This window comes from Ictalurus punctatus, chromosome 9 (assembly GCF_001660625.3).
Source record: "Ictalurus punctatus breed USDA103 chromosome 9, Coco_2.0, whole genome shotgun sequence".
NCBI lineage: Eukaryota > Metazoa > Chordata > Actinopteri > Siluriformes > Ictaluridae > Ictalurus > Ictalurus punctatus.
In genome coordinates, this window is record NC_030424.2 from 13,848,334 (window position 1) to 13,869,654 (window position 21,321).

A 21,321-nucleotide genomic window follows, 5' to 3' on the forward strand; every position below is an offset into this window, starting at 1 on the left:
GCCCTGAGTTCCCTGGGATAGACTCCAGGCTCCCTGTATTCCTGTGTCGGATAAGCTAGGTGTTAAAATATTAGCTTTAATGCACAGTCTTTAAGGATTTAGGATTTAACAGGAACTGAACGTGAATAATGATTTGTAAAGGATATATAAACTATACATATTCTGAGAATAGACTATGAATGAGCAATTTATAAAATGAACATTTTAAGCTCAAGTTACACTGAATAACTTTGGACAGAAAAATGATAAATATTAATAATACACGGTGTCTGATAAATAATCCGCACTTGCTACCTGCATTGGCCTTATAGCTACAGTATAAACCTTAATAAATAAATAAATAAAACAATAAACAAAGAAACAAACAAATAAGTAAATAAATACAACTTTAAAAATGTCTTGGCTGATCAGTTACACCTGAAATAGTGTAAATATTAAATTAAAAGAGTAAAACAGTGTGAGTGGTGTGTGATTGGTCCAGCAGCTCTTCCTGCGCTTTTTATTCTCTCTTCCGGTTGTCAGCATTGACCTCCCAAGATGGCGGCGGTACGAGCTCTAGGTGTCCTGTCCAGACTTACAGCAAGGGGAAGATATATACTGCTTTCAGGTAAACACACTTGTAATAATGTCTGTAATTGTAAACTCAAAGCTCTGTATCTGGCAGGATTCACTGACTTTTCGCTCCTACATAAAGTTGCTCAGAATCTAGATTCAGGCAGCTACCTCGCTAAGTTTAGCTCCTCTTTGCTGAATAATTAACTCCATGCCTCCTTTATGTCAACCTTCTGAAAAGGCATCATGTTTGGTTAGTATAAAAAGAGATTAAGTGCATATCATGAGTAGGAACGTTTCTTAGCCGTTTAAATTGAGCATGTTGGCTTCAGTTGAGTTGAGAGATCAGTGAAAGGACGCAGAAATTAATGAGATGAGCCATTTCTTCTCGTTGTGGTAGAAATTGTACTATTACCGAATACTGTTCGCTTCTGTTTGCTAACTTGCTAAACCGATTTACGTCTTATTTCCTCACTGACTTCAACCCCTGAATGTTGACCCAGCTAACTGTATTTCGTTTTTCTGGCCTTTTTATTTTAAATGAAAATACTTCGTTCTTATGGTTAAAAATTGATTTCTTAGAAAGTTCTACTTTTTTCATCGTTAAAACAAAGACATAGGTCGTGATGTAGAGTTTTGGAAGAATGTGGGTTAAAGGTCATCCAGTCTGCACTGCCGGTGTTTTTGCCACGCCCACCCCCGTCATGCCAATACTTTATCCCCGCTCGCCCGTCATGCCAATGTGTTATCCCCGCCCCCGACGTCATACCAATGCGTTATCCCCGCCCACTCCACCATGCCAATGCTTTAAAGCTTTGGATTAGTACTAAATATTAGTACGGGTGCTAATAAAGCTGTAATATACCATTTAATACAGTAGTATCATAAAAGAAGGGGGCGGCAGAAGTGGCTTGGCGGTTAAGGCTCTGGGTTACTGATCAGAAGGTCGGGGGTTGAAGCCCCAGCACTGCCAAGCTGCCACTGTTGGACCCTTGAGCAAGGCCCTTAACACACTCTGCTCCAGGGATGCTGCATCATGGCAGAACCGGTGCTCTGACCCCAACCTCCTGACTTGCTGGGGTATGTGGGGGGGGGGGAAGGAATTTCACTGTCCTGTAATGTATATGTGACTAATAAAGACTCATTAAAAACGTGTCCTTACAGTTCTTTGTGAATGACCATGATATACCAAAGGCTAACTTTAATATACTTTTGCAACAAATTCAACTGCACTACGAGTAATCCTCGTTCACTGACCTACAATTTTCTAACGCTTAACTTTTAACTTAAATTTTCTGCTTTTTTTTATTTAAAGGTGCCTCTGAAAGAAACTTCAGTGTTGCACCCTGCTTAATGGGTAAATATTTTTATTATAAACAGAATTAACATGACTTGAATTCGTAGCCTCATTTTCAACTGTTGCTGTTTTTGAATTTTATAACGACTTTTTTCTTTCCATGTTTATTCAGCTCGTACATATGTCAACTATGAGGTCAAGGGAGATGTGGCTGTTATTCGCATCAACGACCCAAATTCTAGGGTAAACTTTGCTTTGACAGGCTACATTGTTATATTTATTATATATGTGCTTGTTTTTTACATTTATTTAAAACATTTTTCACTTCTATGTGGTTTTATAGGTGAACACCCTATCAGTTACAATGCAAAAGGAGATGATCGACGTTTTCGATGAGATTTGGGCGAACGACGCAGTCAGAAGTGCTGTACTGATCTCTTCTAAGCCTGGCTGCTTCATCGCAGGAGCAGATATCAAGTTAGCAACATGTTTCCTATATGACTACAGTGTATTATGAAAAGATAATAAGCATATGGTGCTACACTGTATGACCAAAAGTTTGTGGACACCTGACCGCCACACCTGTATGTGCTTTTTGATCATCCCATTCCAGATTTATTCCCCCTTTGCTGTTATAATAATTTCCATTCTTCTGGGAAGGCTTTCGATTAGATTCTGGAGCGTGGCTGTCGGGATTTGCCCATTTAGTCTCAAGAACATTAGTGAGATCAGGCACTGGTGTAGGGTGAGGAGGTCAGACTTAAAGTTCATCCTGTCAGGGCTCTGCAAAGGTCACTCGAGTTCTTCCACAATTGGGCCTCGCAGGTCCAGTGAATTGAAAGCTTAATATTACAGCACACAAAGACATTATATACAATTGGGTGCTTCCATCTTTGTGACAGTAGTTTGGGGAAGAACCACATGTGTTTTATTGTTTCCCTTTTTTTTTTATTTAATTTTTTTTTATCTCCTTTGTAAATAGCATGATCCAGGCCTGTAAGAGTGAAGAGGAAGTAAGCAAACTCTCTCAGGAGGGGCAGAAGATGTTTGAGAAAGTTGAGAATTCTCCAAAACCAATTGTTGCTGCCATCAATGGATCATGTCTTGGTGGGGGACTAGAGGTACTGAAGCAAGATTTGCAAACTTTTTTTTTTTTTATTAAGTCTTCGGTTACCAGAAATGGTTCTTTTTATTTGAATGAATTAATCTTTATCATGATTTTACAAAATAAAAAATTAGAAACATTCTCTTTTTTTTCCAGAAAAGTATGGAGTTTTCTGAAATATTTTATTACACATTCGTCATCTTGCCTTTAATTACCATTTGTGATTTTGATCAGAAATAACTGACAGGATAGGCAAGCTATCACATACATTACTTTAAGGTTCAAAAGATCCTCTGCACTGAATAATACTGTCTAATGTATCATGGTGTGAATTGCAGCATTTTTAATATTTTGCTTTAAAATAGATTGAATACCTACACCATATCCTCCTGTTAGTTTCCTTTTTCTTTCTGAAACCATGATGATTGATCTTGCTGCACACTCTGCTTTGTAGTTTGCCATCGCCTGCCAGTACAGAGTTGCCACAAAGAGTAAGAAGACAGTTCTGGGCACTCCTGAGGTCATGCTGGGTCTTCTTCCTGGTGCTGGAGGAACGCAGAGGCTTCCCAAAATGGTCTCTGACAACTCTCTGAAAGAGTTAGACACAAATGTTCCAAAACAGTGGTTCTCAACAGGGGGGGCTCACTGGAGGGAGGGAGGGAGGGAGGGGGGGCATACCCGGGGGTTGCGCCCCACTGGTGGGGAGGGGAGGTGCAGAGAGATTGGAAGGGGGGCACAAATTATTTTCAATAGAAAAAAAAAACACAGGGCATCATTCGGGTATTCTGTGTATTTTATTGCTTTTCAGATAGAATGTGCGTAAATGAAAAACCCCGCGTTCCCTCTGCCTCTGTATTCTTTTTACTGGGGAGAGGCGGACCTTAGCCTGCCTTTTATCTAGCTGTCAGTGCAGACCAGTGTTGCCAACTTAGCGACTTTTCAGACCCCTTTAGTGCCTTTTTTCCCCCCAAAAAATAAAATAACACCTAGCTACTTTTTGGACAAACCTTAGCAACTTTCCAAATGTCGGCCATCCTGTCCTGCAAGCGCGAGGTCTTGCTTTCCCGCTGCACTCTCACCTCTCTCTGCGTCTGCTCTGTTCACTGAGTGTCTGAGAGCCGGAGATTTAACAATGTCATGGATAACAAGACACAACCTTCGTCTCAATTTACATCATTCATATGCAAATGCTTTTAGAATGCAACATGTTTTATATGTAAAATAGTCCACATTATTACAGCCTAGTTCAAAGTAGTTATAGTGTTCCGAAAAATTTTCGATCATTCATGTTCCATACCTGTCCGTTATATAGTTTTATAAAAGTTATTTAAAAAAAAAAGATGAACATTATGAAAAGTAATTTTAAAAAAAAGGACAAAAACCCAAAAGCAAAACAAAAAAATCTATATGTATCTATCTACCCCTTAAAGCAGATTATAGATTAGGTTATATATAGATTGAATCTATATAGAATAGATAATCGTTATACCTCGTCTCCTCCAATATGCGGGGGGGGCATGGGGGAGGCTTTAGTTACAATAGGTTGAGAACCTCTGTTCTAAATCATATATAAACAAAAAAATAATGCATTCCCTGGTTAAAATAATTAACCAGCAAGGTTAACAAGTCTTTGGTGTTCATGTTTTTAGGTTGGGCTACCCAGTGCCTTTGACATGATGCTAACAGGAAGGAACATTCGTGCGGATAAAGCCAAAAAAATGGGCCTGGTTCACCAATTGGTTGACCCACTTGGTAATAATCAGTTTTTTTGTGTGTGTTTTCTGGAGTTTCTTTGAGTTGTCTTACCTTTTAACTTCTGAAATAAATCTTAGGCCCTGGATTGAAGAACCCAGAGGAGAGAACTATTGAATACTTGGAGGAAGTAGCGGTAGACTGTGCCCGTGGAATTGCTGACAAGAGAATCCAACTCACTAAAGAAAAGGGTTTGATGCAAAGTATGTATCCTATTTTAGTCCTTTTGTCATTTTTGTTTATTATTATTATTATTATTATTATAATACCACAGCATTGTTGAGTCCTTGAATCTGATTGGTCAGATGGTGTTAATTCATTTTCTATAACACCAGCTCAGACAGTATTTGGGCAAGAAGGCAAATCAGTTTTATATTAATGTGCTAATTCTAATGCATTATTATTTCTATAGCAACAACTCGTTCACAGGGACTTGTATGGCAGACGCACTGCTTAACCTAAGGCGTAAATGTTGATTATGGTTAAACTCTTTCTAAGGAGATGTTTGTTTATCATTTTAGTAGGCGTTTCAGGTATCGGGTATTTTAACAGTCAGTAAATTTTCAGATATGGGAGAGACAAAGCACTTTGTGCTTTCTGGTATCTCAGTAAATGACAAGCTGCGTTTTTGTAAAGTTTTATTAACATCAAAACAAAAAAGACAAAGAGGCTGGTGAAGGAACTATTTATAGCTGTTACAGTGTAAGTTGCTTGCATATAGCATGCGTAAGAACTCCCTTGCATGTGTTCCACAAAATGAAATATAACTATAAATGGATAAGTTATCAAAAAAATATAATTCATTAATACATTAAAAATTGTAATCATGGTCAAATTGCTGTGGTATAAGAGGGGGAAAAGCACTTTGTGACATGGTGGTATTGGAAGGTAATCATCTTTGGATGTTTTAGTTCTTATTTGCTCTATTATTGTCCTCAAAATAAAAAACCTTTTTGTTTTGCAGAAATACAAGACTATGTTATGAGCTTTGGGTTTGTGCGTAATCAAATCTACAACACTGTACAGAACAAAGTCAAGAAACAGACAAAAGGGCTGTATCCTGCTCCCATGAAAATAATTGAGGTATGCCAAAGGGTTTTTTTTTGGGGGGGGTGTCAGTGTCTCAGTGATCTTTATCTTGTCACTTTAGATTTTATCTTGTCACTTGTATTTATGTAAATCAATATCCTGTCCCTGCCATTGAGACTCAAAAACATTTAACTATCAACTAATTTCCTCACAATTCTTCTCCATAGTGTGTAAAGACCGGTGTGGAGCAGGGCTTTGATGCAGGATACCTGGCAGAGTCTCAGGTACAATAAATTCACCTAGAGAAAATGTCCAGTTTGGATAAATGACTTTAACAACGATGTAAATTGCAAAGTTTAACCAATGTTCTACATTGCAGAACTTTGGCAAATTAGCAATGACCCCAGAATCCAGTGCACTTATTGGACTGTATCATGGCCAAGTTACTTGCAAGAAGAACCGATTTGGAACCCCGGAGAAGGAGGTTAAGTAAGTTCTTTTGTCTAATTTTAGGATTAAGATCGGTCATATTTAAGAATGGACCTACCTCTTCAATGCTTCATTCATTTATTGCTTACCAATTCATTCTCTCTAGAACCCTGGCCATCTTGGGAGCAGGGCTGATGGGGGCAGGAATTGCCCAGGTCACTGTGGATAAAGGTGTTAATATCATTCTTAAGGACACCACTCTGGAGGGACTTAACCGAGGGCAGCAGCAGGTTTACAAAGGGTGAGAAAGAACTGAACTATAATAATAATAATAATAATAATAATAATAATAATATTACTATGTACAGCAGTATTTGGTAAGTGATAACATTTGTTTTAAAGGACACAGTATGCAATAATATGCATACTAGCGGTCCACCGATTGATTGGTTTTGCCGGAATTATCTGACAAAATCCACACCGTTAGTTTTTCCCCACTTGCATTCAAGGAGCAGCTGAGAATGAGTACAAGAGCGGCCGCTAGAGGCGAAATAAAAACTATCGATGACCAATTTTGTTGAGTTATTTGAAGTGTTTAATTCATTTTGGATCTCTCTATTTGTTATTTGGAGTGCTACTTTTTGGTTCAGTTTGGACGTATATCTTTTATGAAGTTTATATATTTATTTCATTAAAAAATTACAGTGAGTACTGTTTATTTTTGTAATAAAGTTCAACAATATTTTACTTTTTTCCTTCGTCATCAATTTTCAAAACTATTGGTTGATTTAATCAGTTCATCATTCACCCTGGTTGTCTGTCGCAGATTAAATGACAAGACGAAGAAGAAGAGCATTACCTCATTTGAAAGGGACAGCATAATATCCAATCTCACAGGACAGCTAGATTACAGTGGCTTCCAAAAGGCTGACATGGTCATTGAAGCAGTATTTGAGGATCTCAACATTAAACACAAAGTCCTAAACGAAGTCGAAGCTGTAAGTAGAGTTTGGGCGGAATGTTCAGATCTTGTTTTTAAATGGCAGACCAGTGAAATGTGCTGCATTTTACATTCATTTCAAGAAATTAAAAAAGTAATAAAGTGCCACATGATATGACGCAGTAATTATTTGCATCAGCATGCTCACAGTAAGCCACCACTTGAATATTTATTCCCCAGTCAAAAAGCTTTGAATGCTTAAATGCACTTTGCAGTTTAGTTCAATTGTACAACCCCAATTCCGAAAAAGTTGGGACAGTATGGAAAATGTAAAAAAAAAAAAATAAATAAACAATGTGTCCTTTAGAAAATTCAGTTCACCCTGTACTATACTGAAAACACATTATTAACATTATTTGATATTTTACTTTGTGAATGTAATTTATTTTTGAAAATATACAATTATTTCAAATTTGATGACTGCAACACACTCCAAAAAAGTTGGGACAGTTGACTTTTTACCACTGTGTAACATCCCCTTTTCTTTTAATAACACTTGTTAAGCATTTGGGTGCTGAAGACACTAGTTGGTTAAGTTTAGGTTTAGTTTAGCAAGCGGAATTTTCCCCCATTCATCCATTACGCGTTTCTTCAGCTGCGCAATTGAAGGCCTTCCTTTGCACTTCATAATGCACCACACGTTTTCAATCTGAGACAGGTCAGGACTGCATGTAGGCCATGCTAGCACCTGCACTCTCTGCTTACGCAACCATGCGCCTGTAATCCAGGCAGAATGTGGTTTGGCTTTATCCTGCTTTGGATGGCAGCATATGTTGCTCCAAAATGTGTATATATCTTTCTGCATTAATGGTGTCCTCACAGACGTGCAAGTTACCCATGCCATGGGCACTGACACACCCCCATATCATGACAGACACTGGCTTTTGGACCTGACGCTGATAACAGCTCGGATGGTCCATTTCCTCTTTGGCCCGGAGAGCACGACAGCTGTTTTGTCCAAAATCTTTTTGAAATGTTGACTCATCGGACCACAAAACACGATTCCACTGTGCTACTGTCCATCTCAGATGAGACCGAGCCCAGAGAAGTCGGAGGTGCTTTTGGACAGTGCTGATGTATGGTTTCTGCTTTGCATAGTAAAGCGTTAACTTGTTTCTGTGGATGCAGCGGCGAATGGTGTTGACTGACAAAGGTTGACCAAAGTATTCCTGAGCCCATGTCAGGATATCCATTACAGACTCATGACTGTTTTTAAGACCGTGACGTCTGAGGAATCAGAGATCACACACATTCAGAAGTAGTTTCCTGCTTTGCCCTTTACGCACCGAGATTTGACCGGATTCCATTAATCTTTTAATTATATTGTCCACTGTAGAAGGTGAAATACCCTAAATCCTACCGATTTGTCTTTGGGGAATGTTGTTCTCAAAGTGTTGTATTATTCTCTGATGCATCTGTTGGCAGATTGGTGATCCTTGACCCATCCTTGCTCTTGAAGGACTAGGCCTTTTTTGGAGTCGCCTTATATACTATGACAATTTCAAAATAAATGTTTATCTTCAAAAAAAAAACATCAAATAACTTGATTTTATACATACATTTACAAATAACACCTCTTTGTTTCATTAGCATACTGTCTCATACTGTCCAAACTTTTTTGGAATTGGGGTTGTACTTAAGTACAATATACAAATCATGTTACGGTGTGCTTCCTCACAAAACAAATGCTGGTAGCTAAAGATTTGGATATTTACAAATGACCAGTTCAATGTGACCCATATTCCAGTCAGTGACACTTTTATTTTTATCTCAACAGGTCATTCCTCCCCACTGTATATTTGCCACCAACACATCAGCTCTCCCAATCAAAGACATCGCAGCTGCCAGTAAACGACCAGAAAAGGTCAGGCAGTGTTTAGACCTGATCTGGTGATTCTGAGGTTGATCAATCAGTTTCAGTCTGTCAGTGAAATGACTAACCCCTCCGGTTTGTCTCAGGTAATTGGAATGCACTACTTTTCTCCAGTGGACAAGATGCAACTGCTGGAGATCATAACTACTGATAAAACCTCCAAGGACACCACCGCCTCTGCTGTAGCCGTTGGCCTAAAGCAAGGCAAAGTCATTATTGTGGTTGGGGTGAGTTATGTCTGCTACCTTAAAATGGAAAGAGTCTTTTGTTTGTTTTTAACTTTACGCTCCTATTATAGCTTGTGTATGAACTAGACGTGTTCACTGGGACTGTTACTGTGTCGGAGCCAGCAAAAAAAAGCCACTCAAGCATTCAGATATGAAGTGAAAGGATGTTGTGGACTTAACATTCATTTCATTCATGCAGTAAATTCTTTATTCTGGTCAGGGTTGCTGTGTTTTAAATGACCTATTTGTTCATATTTTGGGAAATGAAACCAACTGAGTTGGATAGCAAATATCACAGATGGGTACAGTTAAAAAGAATTCATTCAGGAGTGGGTGAGAGTGGGAGTCCTGTGCACACACCAAGTTTGACCTTCTAAAGTGAAAACTAAAGTGGCTTTCAAACTGGCAGTTTAATCCGAGCACGGTTTGCTTGAAACGTTGGTAATGTGAAAGCCATCATGCAGAAGCGCACCGCGGTACCGAACCCGAGACTACCTGTCGGAGGTGGTCTGAGTTCATTCGGCTGCACTGGAACTGTGCTGTGATTCTCGTGAAGGTGAATGCAACTCGTACTCGGGGCGGAACTCGTTCAGGAAGTAAAATATCCCGCACGTGGGTTTTAGCCTATGGCGACAACGTTATATTCGCATGTACCATGAGGGTCAGGGGAACGTTGTGGGACACAGAGAGGTCCACTGCTGCGCATAATATCCGTTGCACATAATAGCACCAAAATAATACAAAACCAAAAAATGCGTTGAGGCACGTTGTGTTCTCCATGCGCATTTGTGATGTAGAACCAAGTGAGTCTGAAACCAGACCAACACCGTGGGGGGGATGCAGCAAACGTGCCCAGTGTGAAAACCACCAAAGTTCCAGAGGGTGTGATTTGTCCTGGTGGCCCATTTTTCATTGCCATATTCTTTAAGATACACAGCAGGGATTTAAAAAAATATATAGAAATGATTTAAATATTAACAAATTGTCACCTGTTTCTAAATGTTCTTGTCTGTTATTGTAATTAACACTAATACTTTAATTGCAGGATGGACCTGGGTTTTATACTACTAGGTGCTTAGCTCCCATGTTAGCCGAAGCAGTCAGAGTGCTGCAGGTTTGTTTTCTTTTCTTTTCTTTTTTTCCCCCATTTATAATATACATGTTAAATTCCAAATAAAAGACTTTAAAGCCTTATTATGCTACATCCTGAAAACACAGGAAGGCGTGGACCCCAAGAAGCTGGATTCTCTGACTACAGGCTTTGGCTTCCCAGTGGGTGCTGCTACTCTGGCGGATGAAGTGGGTATCGATGTTGCCGCTCACGTGGCCGAGGACCTAGGCAAAGCTTTCGGCTCAAGATTCGGTGGAGGAAATCCTGAGCTGCTGAAAACAATGGTGGAGAAAGGATTCAAAGGTAAGGATAATCAAGCTGCGTGACCTGGAATGATATTTATTCATGCAGCTAATGTCAGTGTGCGTGTGATTGCGTTATCAGGCCGTAAGTCTGGAAAGGGGTGCTATGTTTACCAACCTGGACTTAAACGCAAAGATGTCAACCCAGAACTAGGGGACATTCTGGAGACTTATAAGATGACCGCAAACCCTTCAGTGTAAGTGTTCCTCAGCTGGTGCATCAATGCTGTTTGAAGCAGTTCTGCTTCTGTAGTGATTTTCTCACACATGGTGGTAAGAGCTGTGCTCTCACTGTCTCTCTCGACACAGGTCATCAGACTCAGACGTGCAGTACAGACTGGTGTCTCGCTTCGTGAATGAGGCTGTGCTGTGCCTACAGGAGGGCATCCTCGCCAGTCCAGTGGAGGGCGACGTCGGAGCGGTGTTCGGCCTCGGTTTCCCCCCATGCCTTGGAGGTGAGAATCCTAGATGTTACAAATTTAGATTGTTTAACATTGTAGTAGTATTAATTTTTTTTTTTAAAATACAGTATCTCACAAAAGTGAGTACACCCATCACATTTTTGTAAATATTTGATTATATCTTTTCATGTGACAGCACTGAATACATGACACTTTGCTACAATGTAAAGTAGTGAGTGTACAGCTTGTGTAACAGTGTAAATTTGCTGTCCCCTCAAAATAACTCAACACACAGCCATTAATGTCTAAACCGCTGGCAACAAAAGTGAGTACACTTCTAAGTGAAAATGTCCAAATTGGGCCCAAAGTGTCAATATTTTGTGTGGCCACCATTATTTTCCAGCACTGCCTTAACCCTCTTGGGCATGGAGTTCACCAGATCTTCACAGGTTGCCACTGGAGTCCTCTTCCACTCCTCCATGACGACATCACTGAGCTGGTGGATGTTCGAGATCTTGTGCTCCTCCACCTTCCATTTGAGAATGCCCCACAGATGCTTAATAGGGTTTAGTCCACCACCTTCACCCTAGCTTCTTTGGCAAGGCAGTGGTCGTCTTGGAGGTGTGTTTGGGGTCGTTATCATGCTTCAATACTGCCCTGCGGCCCAGTCTCCGAAGTGAGGGGATCATGCTCTGCTTCAGTAGGTCACAGTACATGTTGGCATTCATGGTTCCCTCAATGGACTGTAGCTCCTCAGTGCCGGCAGCACTCATGCACCCCAGACCATGACACTCCCACCACCATGCTTGACTGTAGGCAAGACACACTTGTCTTTGTACTCCTCACCTGGTTGCCGCCACACATGCTTGACACCATCTGAACCAAATAAGTTTATCTTGGTCTCATCAGACCACAGGACATGGTTCTAGTAATCCATGCCCTTAGTCTGCTTGTCTTCAGCAAACTGTTTGTGGGCTTTCTTGTGCATCATCTTTCCCATTCACACCTGAGACCTTGTAACACTAACAAGTCACATGACACCGGGGAGGGAAAATGGCTAATTGGGCCCAATTTGGACATTTTCACTTAGGGGTGTACTCACTTTTGTTGTCAGCGGTTTAGACATTAGTGGCTGTGTGTTGTTATTTTGAGGGGACAGCAAATTTACACTGTTACACAAGCTGTACACTCACTACTTTACATTGTAGCAAAGTGTCATTTATTCAGTGTTGTCACATGAAAAGATATAATCAAATATTTACAAAAATGTGCGTAACAAAAAACATTTTGGTGAGATTGTGTATGTGATTTATGGGGGAATTTTAAATTTTTACTATGATTTGAAGTTAATCTGTCAGTAAAACTAAGTTCTTTAACTGATTTAGCATTGTTAAACATTTGTTTAAAATTTTGCCCAGTCTAGCTCAGCGTGTGTCTTTTTTTTTTTTTTTACAAAGCCACAAATAGCAGTGGTGATCTGATTAGGAATACTCAATGACTGACTGTTCATTAAATAAGGAATGAAAACAGTGCATGCTTTTCTAGGAAAATGATCATTGACTGGGTCATGTGACGCATCCCTACATGAAGGCAATTTGACGATTACAAATATTTTATTTATTAAAGAATTACCTGAAGTACTTTTTTTTAATTTTTTTTTTTATCCATTTGTAGTTACATTTAATGTTGCAAAATGTCTGTGAAACAAGTTTGTTCCGATAATCACTTGCGTAATAGCAGCTAGAATCAGTCGCTCTTTCGAAGTTAATAAGAGAGAGGGGGGAAAAAATGGAGATTCTTAATGAGAAACTGCAAAGACCTTTATCCTGAATACTTCCAGTGCTGGAACATAAAGGCTTTACCTCTGTGAAGGTTTGAGTCTTGTGAGGAGTGTCTGCCATACAACTCCTAGTGAACAAGTCGTTACTATTAGGTTTATGATCGAATAAGTACATCATTTTAATTTCATCCAAAACTTCTGTCATAGTACCCTGCTGTTATTCAAACTTAATCCACACCTTCTGACCAATCAGATTTCAAGAATTCAACAGCGCTGTGGTGTAAATGATATTTAATGCAACGTTTTACTTTAACAGGTCCCTTCCGCTTTGTGGACAGCTTCGGCGCAGACAAATTGGTGGAGAAGATGAGACGATTCGAGGTGGTGTACGGAAACCAGTTTACTCCATGCACACTTTTACTTGAACATGCCAAGGATCCAAGCAAAAAATTTCACAAATGACCCTGTCGAGACGTGCCAACAATGAATTCCTCTTTCTTGTAAACAGAAAACTTGCTGCACTTAGGTCATAATGTATTAATTACGTAAAAGACCTCTTTTTTGTTAATAAGTCATAAAATAGTTAATGTGACTGAGTAATATTAAAGTAATATTTTTACTGAATTACAGAATTGTGTTTGGGTTGTTTTTCTAATTTAACATGCTTCCTAGCTTTGTTTTTCTAACGCTTGTACATGTTGGTAAGAATGCTCCAGATTGGATTTGAGTTCATTACTGTAAAGTTTGAGTGACGCGTCTTGCCTAGTAAAACACCCTGTTAAAGTCATTCACTTATGCTTTATTCAGCAGTCTACAATTTTTTTGGTTTTATTTGTACATTTAACTCTTAGCACTAACTAGGACCGCTCTCTGATAGACCATGCAATGCAAACGGTCAGTGAGAAAATAAACATCCTATGTTTAAACTTGTCAGGCATGTGCTTTTCTTAAATATGTATTTCCTACTAAATATTCTACATGTATACTGCCACTTTACCATCTTTCAAGTCTCTAGCAGTCTGTTTTCCTGTACAATACACACCACTATTCATTTCTATTCTTTACTGCACTCTAGAAGGTTTACTCAAGTATAATAATATGAAATGCATGTGCGATTTATTTTAATTAAAGCTAAAAGACCACCTCCCGTAGTCAAAACAGCACAACTCATGAATCTGGTAACCTAAATAAACAAAACACTGGTCTGTTTTTGAAAAATGAGTTTATTGCACTAAGAAACTACTGTCCAAAACCCATCACTCCCTTTTTTTATTTTAACGATACACAATTCTGTGAGCAGAAAATGTCATCTTATTACATCTTTTAGTTCCAGAAACATTTTATTCATGGTTCAGATTTTCTATTACAGAATTAGTTATTCAAATGTAAACCAAGGTCAGTTCTTAGCCTGATCAAAGGTGGATGCTGGCCATCCTCAATTTAGACCTTTAAAACACTACATTTAAGGAAAGTATATACTTACTAGTCAAGTAGTAAAGTGTTGGAACCCGTGTTCGATCCTGAATTGCCAGCGTCCACCTTCGCAACTAGTTTTCAAGTCATCTTTCCATGCACTAGTGTACTTAAATTCATCAGTTAAAAAAAAGTGCTAAATGTATCAGTAAGAAGGTTACAATAATAAAGCTGTTATTTCGATTCAGTGAAAAAGCCAAGATATACCAGTCAGCACTTACTGAATTATACTGAGCATAATGCTTGTTTAGGAGAATATTAAGAAGAAACGTAGAAATCCAACCAAAAAAATCAGTAAAGGTGACAAAAAAAAATCACCAACAACCAAAACATTTTACATGTTGAAATACCTTTACAATTAGTACGTCCAAAAAAAAAATTACTGCTTTGAAATACAAGTGTATTCTGAACTTCCCCTCACCATCACCAAAAAGGTCCTCTACACCCACACAGCAATTGTCTAATGAAAATGATAATGAAAGATTAATGCTGGAAAGGACAGGGATGTGACGCATGCTGAAACCAACTCCCTAGAAAGGAAAAAAAATCGAAATAAAAATACCAAAGAGCAGCAATTTAACCAAACATGGTAACAGCAAGGCAGAGATCATTTCATAAGCCTAAAATCTCACACACATATATATATATATCCAGAATAGATCTTTGCATCTGGGACTCATATGTTCCCTAAAGTGCAGAATCTCAGACAGATAAAACATCAGTGGGGCTGAGCAGCATTTGTTCATTAAACAAGTGCGTATAATTGCTGTTAACTTAAAGAAAATAACTCGGTACTTAGAACCAAACAAGAAGGTCCCAAGTGTTTCTCTTGAACGTGATACCTTACACTGACTCTTTAGGCCAACCTGCATGCACGTTATTAATACAATAATAACCATGAGGCATTGTGTGCACACTGGGCATGAAAACGAGACACCGTGGAATAACAGACAACAGTCTTTTGACTTCATTGCCGCAGGTCATAAGGCACAACCTTGAATGTTAGAAGGGGGAAATGTCATAAAACACTCGATCACAGTTCAGCAATTCAACCACTATTCTAACCAAGAACTGTCTGATAATCTAAGCTCTCCTATTTCTAAACAGCATTAAGGCACAGAGTTCACAATAACATGAATGTTAAGTGTTACGTGTCCCTTTTATATTTCTCAATAAGTGGGTAATTATTTGACTCGGTTTCCCTGTACACAGTGCTGCTGTCAGATCATCACTAAAGAAACAAAAAGGTCTTAAAATGGGGAAATTTAGGTTCTGTTTTGTTGTTTTTTTTTACATGGGTACAATAGCTAAAGTACAGTGAGAGGTAAAGGTCTTATCCAGCATAATGGGCATTTAACAGAGTTGTAAGAGATCAATCTTGTGCATTGTAAATGGTGTGAGGCTTTTTGGAAGCAAAGCAGTGAAACTGTTGTTCAACTGCAGCACCTGACCCCTCCTGAAGAGCCACTTCTGTTGTTCACGTCAACGTTTTCATTGGTCGGCTCCTTTCCAGGGGTCTAAAAGTAAGATACAGTGGTGAAAACCACAACCTACAATTATCACCGTATTATGCATATGCATATCAACTGGAATCTAAGGATAAAATTTAAATACCTCTTTGGCTCCAATAAGCAGCCAAAATATTATTGTACACATTTAAATTAAACATGCCTAACACACTACTGTATATGGCCAAAGGTTTGTGAACACCTACTGTACACTGTTTGAAGCACACAATTGTACACGGTGTCTTCGTATGCTATAATTTTATAATGTCCCTTCACTGGAACTGAAGAGCTGAAACATGTTCCAGCATGATAATACCCATGTGCACATAGTAAGGTCCATGAAGACATGGTTTGCCAAGGTTGGAATGGAAGAACTCGAGTATCCACTCGTGAAAACCAGGGAGCATCGACGCTCACCACGTTCCCTTACTGGAAATGATGTCATGCTTTCTGAAGCCTATCAGCTAGAAAAAAAATGGGGGACAAACTCTCAGACAACGTCCGGCTACAAATGTAAGTGGCTTGTTATTATAGCTCTCAAATGATTACTTACGTTAGTGATTTTTAACTTAATTTGATGTTCTATATACGGTTTGTTTGAGTCTAACGACTTTTGAGTGTATGATTAAAACAAACAAACAAAAAAAATAGCTTGCCTATGATCCTGCTTGACATATGACAGAAACGCGTGTGATTAAGCCAACAAATTTATATGACATACAAAACTTACATTTTTTAAATGTTGTTAATTTTTGGTTACGTTTTACAACGCGAGTACGTAGTCATGTCCCCAGAAATTCAGTTATCAGTGTTCCAATGTGTAGCGAGCCAGGGTCGTTACCAGTGCTCCAACCACAGACTGTAAAAAAAGATGGATGAGGCACCTTCACTCTCTTGTAGAAAAGTGAAGCCACCAATGTCCCAATATGGCGCTGACATCTCGGAGTCTGGGTCTGCGCAGTAGTGAGTGTGCAATGGAGCCGTTGCATCAAGGTCCCGCCCACACTCCCCTCAACTTTTTCAACTCATTATTTCAGTGTGAAATAAACAGTTATGGAAATGTAGAAATGATAGTTCAAGCTCCAATCTCCTCCCAAAGATCCTGAAAAAAGACCGTTGGTGCCTCAGTGACTACTTCGCTCAGAGAAGCTGTCAATCACAGCTGTCAATCATGATGTCACCCCCCCCGTTCTTATAGCATCAAATAACTAACTAAAATCAAACTTATTTTTAAAAAACAAACACTTGAACTTACATCAGCGTGATAAAAACGACCTAAAATGACAGAAATCATCGTTGGAAAAAATTTATTTCAAGTGTAATTTAATTGTTTAGTTCTCCTCACGTCCCATTCGATTACTTGAAGACAGCAGGGTTGATGACCTATACTGAATCCAGCCATCAGGGAGCAATCGAAACGATTTGGCTTTACTTTTCAGGGCTTGCGCGACACACTTGGCCCCAAACTCGTGTACACGATATACTGATTCACGACCTACTGAACTAGGGAGCTGGTCAAGACACACTCCAGGTCTCCGCATCCAATATCAGTGCCTGACTTCACTAATGCCCTTGAGGCTGAATGAGCAAATCCCCAATGCCACGCTCCAAAATCTAATGGAAAGCCTTCCCAGAAGAGTGGAGGTTATGATAACAGCAAAGGAAAACAAATTCTGGAATGGGTCGCTCAAAAAACCACACGCGTGTGTGTGTGTGTGTGTGTGTGTGAGATGGTGTCTACAAACTTCTGGCCATATTGAATAAGTTGGAATTTTTTGTGAAACATTAATTTTGTTTTTACTGCGGAACGTTTGACAGCCTCTGATTTACAGGACTTACCTTATGCAAAATGTCCTCAGCGAGTGTCAGGAAAGCCTTTTCAATGTTGATGTTTGCTTTTGCGCTCGTTTCAAAGAAGCGGATGTTGTGTTCTGAGGCAATCTGAAAACAAACGAGGACAACCATGTGATTAAGAGAGGCTGAACCGAATCCCTAAAACTCACCCTTTAAGCCTGCATTCTCTTCACATCCCTCAGCTGTTCCTGGTGTACAGTGAACTCGTGTAGGAAAAGACAGGAATTTACCTGTTCTCCCTTTGCTTTGGATACCACACGCACGTCTTCCATATCACATTTGTTACCAAGCAGCATTTTTTCCACATCCTCATTTGCATGCTAGGATATAAGATAAATAAGATATGCATTAAAAATTAGCCATGAGAATAAACAAATTTTTAAAAACAATCTTGGGTGCGAACATTTTCAGACTGTAATCTGCCCTGCCATTCAAGACTTACCCCTAAATTCTGCTTAGGGAATACTTTTATACTTGACTACCTCACTGTTTCTGTAGCATTAATTTTTCATTTCACAACATTCAGATTTACTGATAGAAGAGCTACAGTGTAGATTTTCGACCATGGGGTCACCTAGGATATGGATGGGCGCTCAAGAGATTTTTATGAACCATTATTTACAAAGTAGGTCAATGCATATGAATTTGACTTATGTAACATTGACTAATAATTAAAACTGTCAGATTATTATTGTTAGAATTTCATTATCCTTCATTTAATTTGAACCTCCATTTAAGTCCGTTTTACACCTGGCTCTGCATCCAACACATGATCATGGTTTTAATGTGGCCTTTACACATTCACATTTTATTGTTTACAATAAAAAATAATAATAATAAAAGTGCACTTTTGTGAGGCATGGTCATGGCGTCTAGGTAGAAACCCTACAAACTACAACAATCGTGCTCTTTTTTTGTAGCGTATGCCCAACAGCACATGGCGCCGATTAAAAGCGAGCACAGAAGTGAAAAGCGCATTCGTTATAGACTTTGATGTGAGCATACCGTATAGTAGCAATATATGTTTAGAATATTTACAGATATTTGCACATTGTATTCACTAAATCAGTGACACTCGATGCCCTGACATACCCAGCTGCGATGCTTTTGGTGTGCAAGGACCTTTACACTCGTGAAAATGCAAATACATGAACATGACTACACCAACAAACCCAGCCATTTGCTAGCATATATTTATGTGATGTAGGGTTCGGTGACTTTGCGTGCATGAAATGCATGCACATCAATATGAATCGGACTTTGGAAATATTCTAATTAGTATCGAGTCGCGTAAAATCCGATTGTCCCGATTAAGATTGAGACAGCATTCTGATTCCTCATATTCCGATTCCCAGCCCTGGAAAATGCCTGTCGGAAAATTTGTTGCATGTAAACACCTTATTCAGAATCTCCACTGAAAGGAGATATATGCGCACGTTCAGTCTGCAAGGAATTGTGGGTCGGGACGGCAGCATCTTGAAGCTCCCGGGAAATAACAGCAGGAAAAGTGCCTGTGCAGACCGGCATACTTACAACAACCATGTATACAGGAATTTTCCTATGCCTGTACGCATATAAAAATCATATTCAGAATATAGCTGCAATATGAATACAGACCTTAAATGGAGTTTTATGTGAATATAAATCTAGGTTGGATATAATACCTACATCTGCATCTCCTGACACTGATCAGCTGCAGTGTGACACACAAGCCCAGTCCTCTCATTACACAGTTACAGCAGAGTGCTATCGTTTCCCTCTCTTACACAGAACAATAAAATCCAATGTGAGATATGGGATTTTATATTGATTTGTGAAGCTCAATTTTATCTTTGAATAAGAAATTTGTGTAGAACTCTTGTGTGCACACTTTTTTACAGTAATGCACTGAAGTTGAAAGTTCGATGATAGTACGCTTTCTACTCATGCCAGCTATAGGGGGTCAAAATAAATAAATTTAAAAAAGAAATAAAATTAAATAAAAAACGTTTGTCTTTCTGATGACAATTAGGTGATTTCACTTGCTGTGACAACTGTGTTTTTGTTTAGACCCAAGCATGACAATTACACCAATATATTACGTATGTAACATTGTTGTAATGTTTGTCATTTATGTGTTATAAAAATACGCAGATAATTTCAGGCGGATGCCAAGTCACAGCTCCAGCTAGAGTAAACACCCTGAGGCATCACATCACATATATGTCAATTATATTATGTGAGATGACAAGGCTTCCAAGGAAGATTTTTTTTTTTGCAGGTATCATGTCATATCTTGATAGGAGGGAAAAAAAGAAAAAGAAGAAGAAGAAAAAAAAGCAGAGTCATGGTGCACTGGAACTTCTTGCTCATCAAACTTCATGTTACACTATAATCCATATAAGATGAATCTAAGTGGTTAGAATCCCACCTCCTCGATGTTTCGCAACCATTTGCTGATATTCTCGAAGCTTTTAGCGTTGGTAATGTCGTACACCAGCAGGATCCCCATGGCTCCTCTGTAATAAGAGGTTGTGATGGTGTGAAAACGCTCCTGTCCAGCTGTATCCCTAAAATGGGAGAATTAATCACAGAAGATTATAATTCTGCATTTGTAATCAGATTTTTTTTTCTCTTCCTTTTCTCTTTTTGTTGACACACACACACATCATCGAAACCTTTTAGTACATATAACCTACCATATCTGAAGTTTGATCCTCTTGCCGTTTAGTTCAACTGTCTTGATCTTGAAATCTATTCCTGGAAAGTTACATTAGAAAAGGTTACTACATAAACATGACTACCTTTCAGCAGTCACAAGTGACCTTTGATTTAATTCAAGACAGCTATTAGAAACCGTGGATTGAGCAGAATTCTTTGCTTTTGGGTTTCTCAGATCTGACATTTTGTTAAAGTACAGGTGTACAGGTGACAGGTTCTGCGTTCGGCTGGAGGGTTACTAAGCACTTCCTAAGCTTAGCTGATTTATTGATTAACTGAATACACAAAGGATCCTTACCGATGGTTGAGATAAACGTGGTGTTGAACGCGTCATCCGAAAAGCGAAACAACACACATGTTTTGCCAACTCCTGAATCTCCAATAAGCAGGAGTTTAAACAGCAAATCATACGTCTTCTTGGCCATTTGGCATGGAGCTTCAAAGCGGACACTCCTTCAATGAACTAGTCTAAATGGAAAAGCAAGCGGCCCACCTTTCTGACCCTCGAATATGAATGAAGAACTTCACCAAGAGCAGCTCATACTAGACAGGTTTACTAATAAAAAATAAATAAATAAATAAAGTTAGCGTGCTGTTAGCTCCCTAACTGTCAAAGTTTCTAAGCTACAGTAGCTGCTAGCTAATAGCTATTACAGGGCCACTTACTCCGCACGATTAAAGTAACTCGTTAGTTAGCTCACCTACTAACTCATAAAACGAGAAGAATACGGTTTTGTCGAAAGAATAGACTAAACGACTTTTATGGCGAATAAAAAATGAAAAGAAAAACCAGCTGTTTGCGTCTAAAACAGTTATGACTTCACGGAACTCTGACGCCAAGGAAGAACACGCCACTGCGCATGCGCAGACACTTCAGCCAACATCGGTGTCATTAAACCCGATCCGCGTCCTGCCCGATTTTCATTGC

At 39.1% G+C, this 21,321-nt stretch overlaps 2 protein-coding genes across 2 annotated transcripts; one reads left to right on the forward strand and one right to left on the reverse strand.

The window, feature by feature from the left end:
* Positions 1-494: 494 nt before the first annotated feature.
* Positions 495-13,791, forward strand: hadhab (hydroxyacyl-CoA dehydrogenase trifunctional multienzyme complex subunit alpha b). Its single transcript, XM_017475702.3, has 20 exons — positions 495-607; positions 1,868-1,909; positions 2,022-2,092; positions 2,193-2,326; positions 2,832-2,970; positions 3,409-3,528; positions 4,604-4,706; positions 4,787-4,909; positions 5,671-5,789; positions 5,963-6,019; positions 6,115-6,224; positions 6,331-6,465; positions 6,991-7,162; positions 8,942-9,028; positions 9,124-9,264; positions 10,310-10,378; positions 10,483-10,678; positions 10,760-10,874; positions 10,987-11,132; positions 13,175-13,791. The coding sequence occupies exons 1-20, from the start codon at positions 538-540 to the stop codon at positions 13,318-13,320; spliced, it is 2,295 nt and encodes a 764-aa protein (XP_017331191.1). The 5' UTR covers positions 495-537; the 3' UTR covers positions 13,321-13,791.
* Positions 13,792-15,614: 1,823 nt separating this feature from the next.
* LOC100528443 (RAB10, member RAS oncogene family) lies at positions 15,615-21,223 on the reverse strand (the record flags this gene model as incomplete). Its single annotated transcript, NM_001200713.1, is given in 6 exon segments — positions 15,615-15,848; positions 17,679-17,780; positions 17,924-18,013; positions 20,104-20,242; positions 20,372-20,432; positions 20,692-21,223. Coding segments are annotated over 6 exon segments (603 nt in total). The 3' UTR covers positions 15,615-15,764.
* Positions 21,224-21,321: the final 98 nt, after the last annotated feature.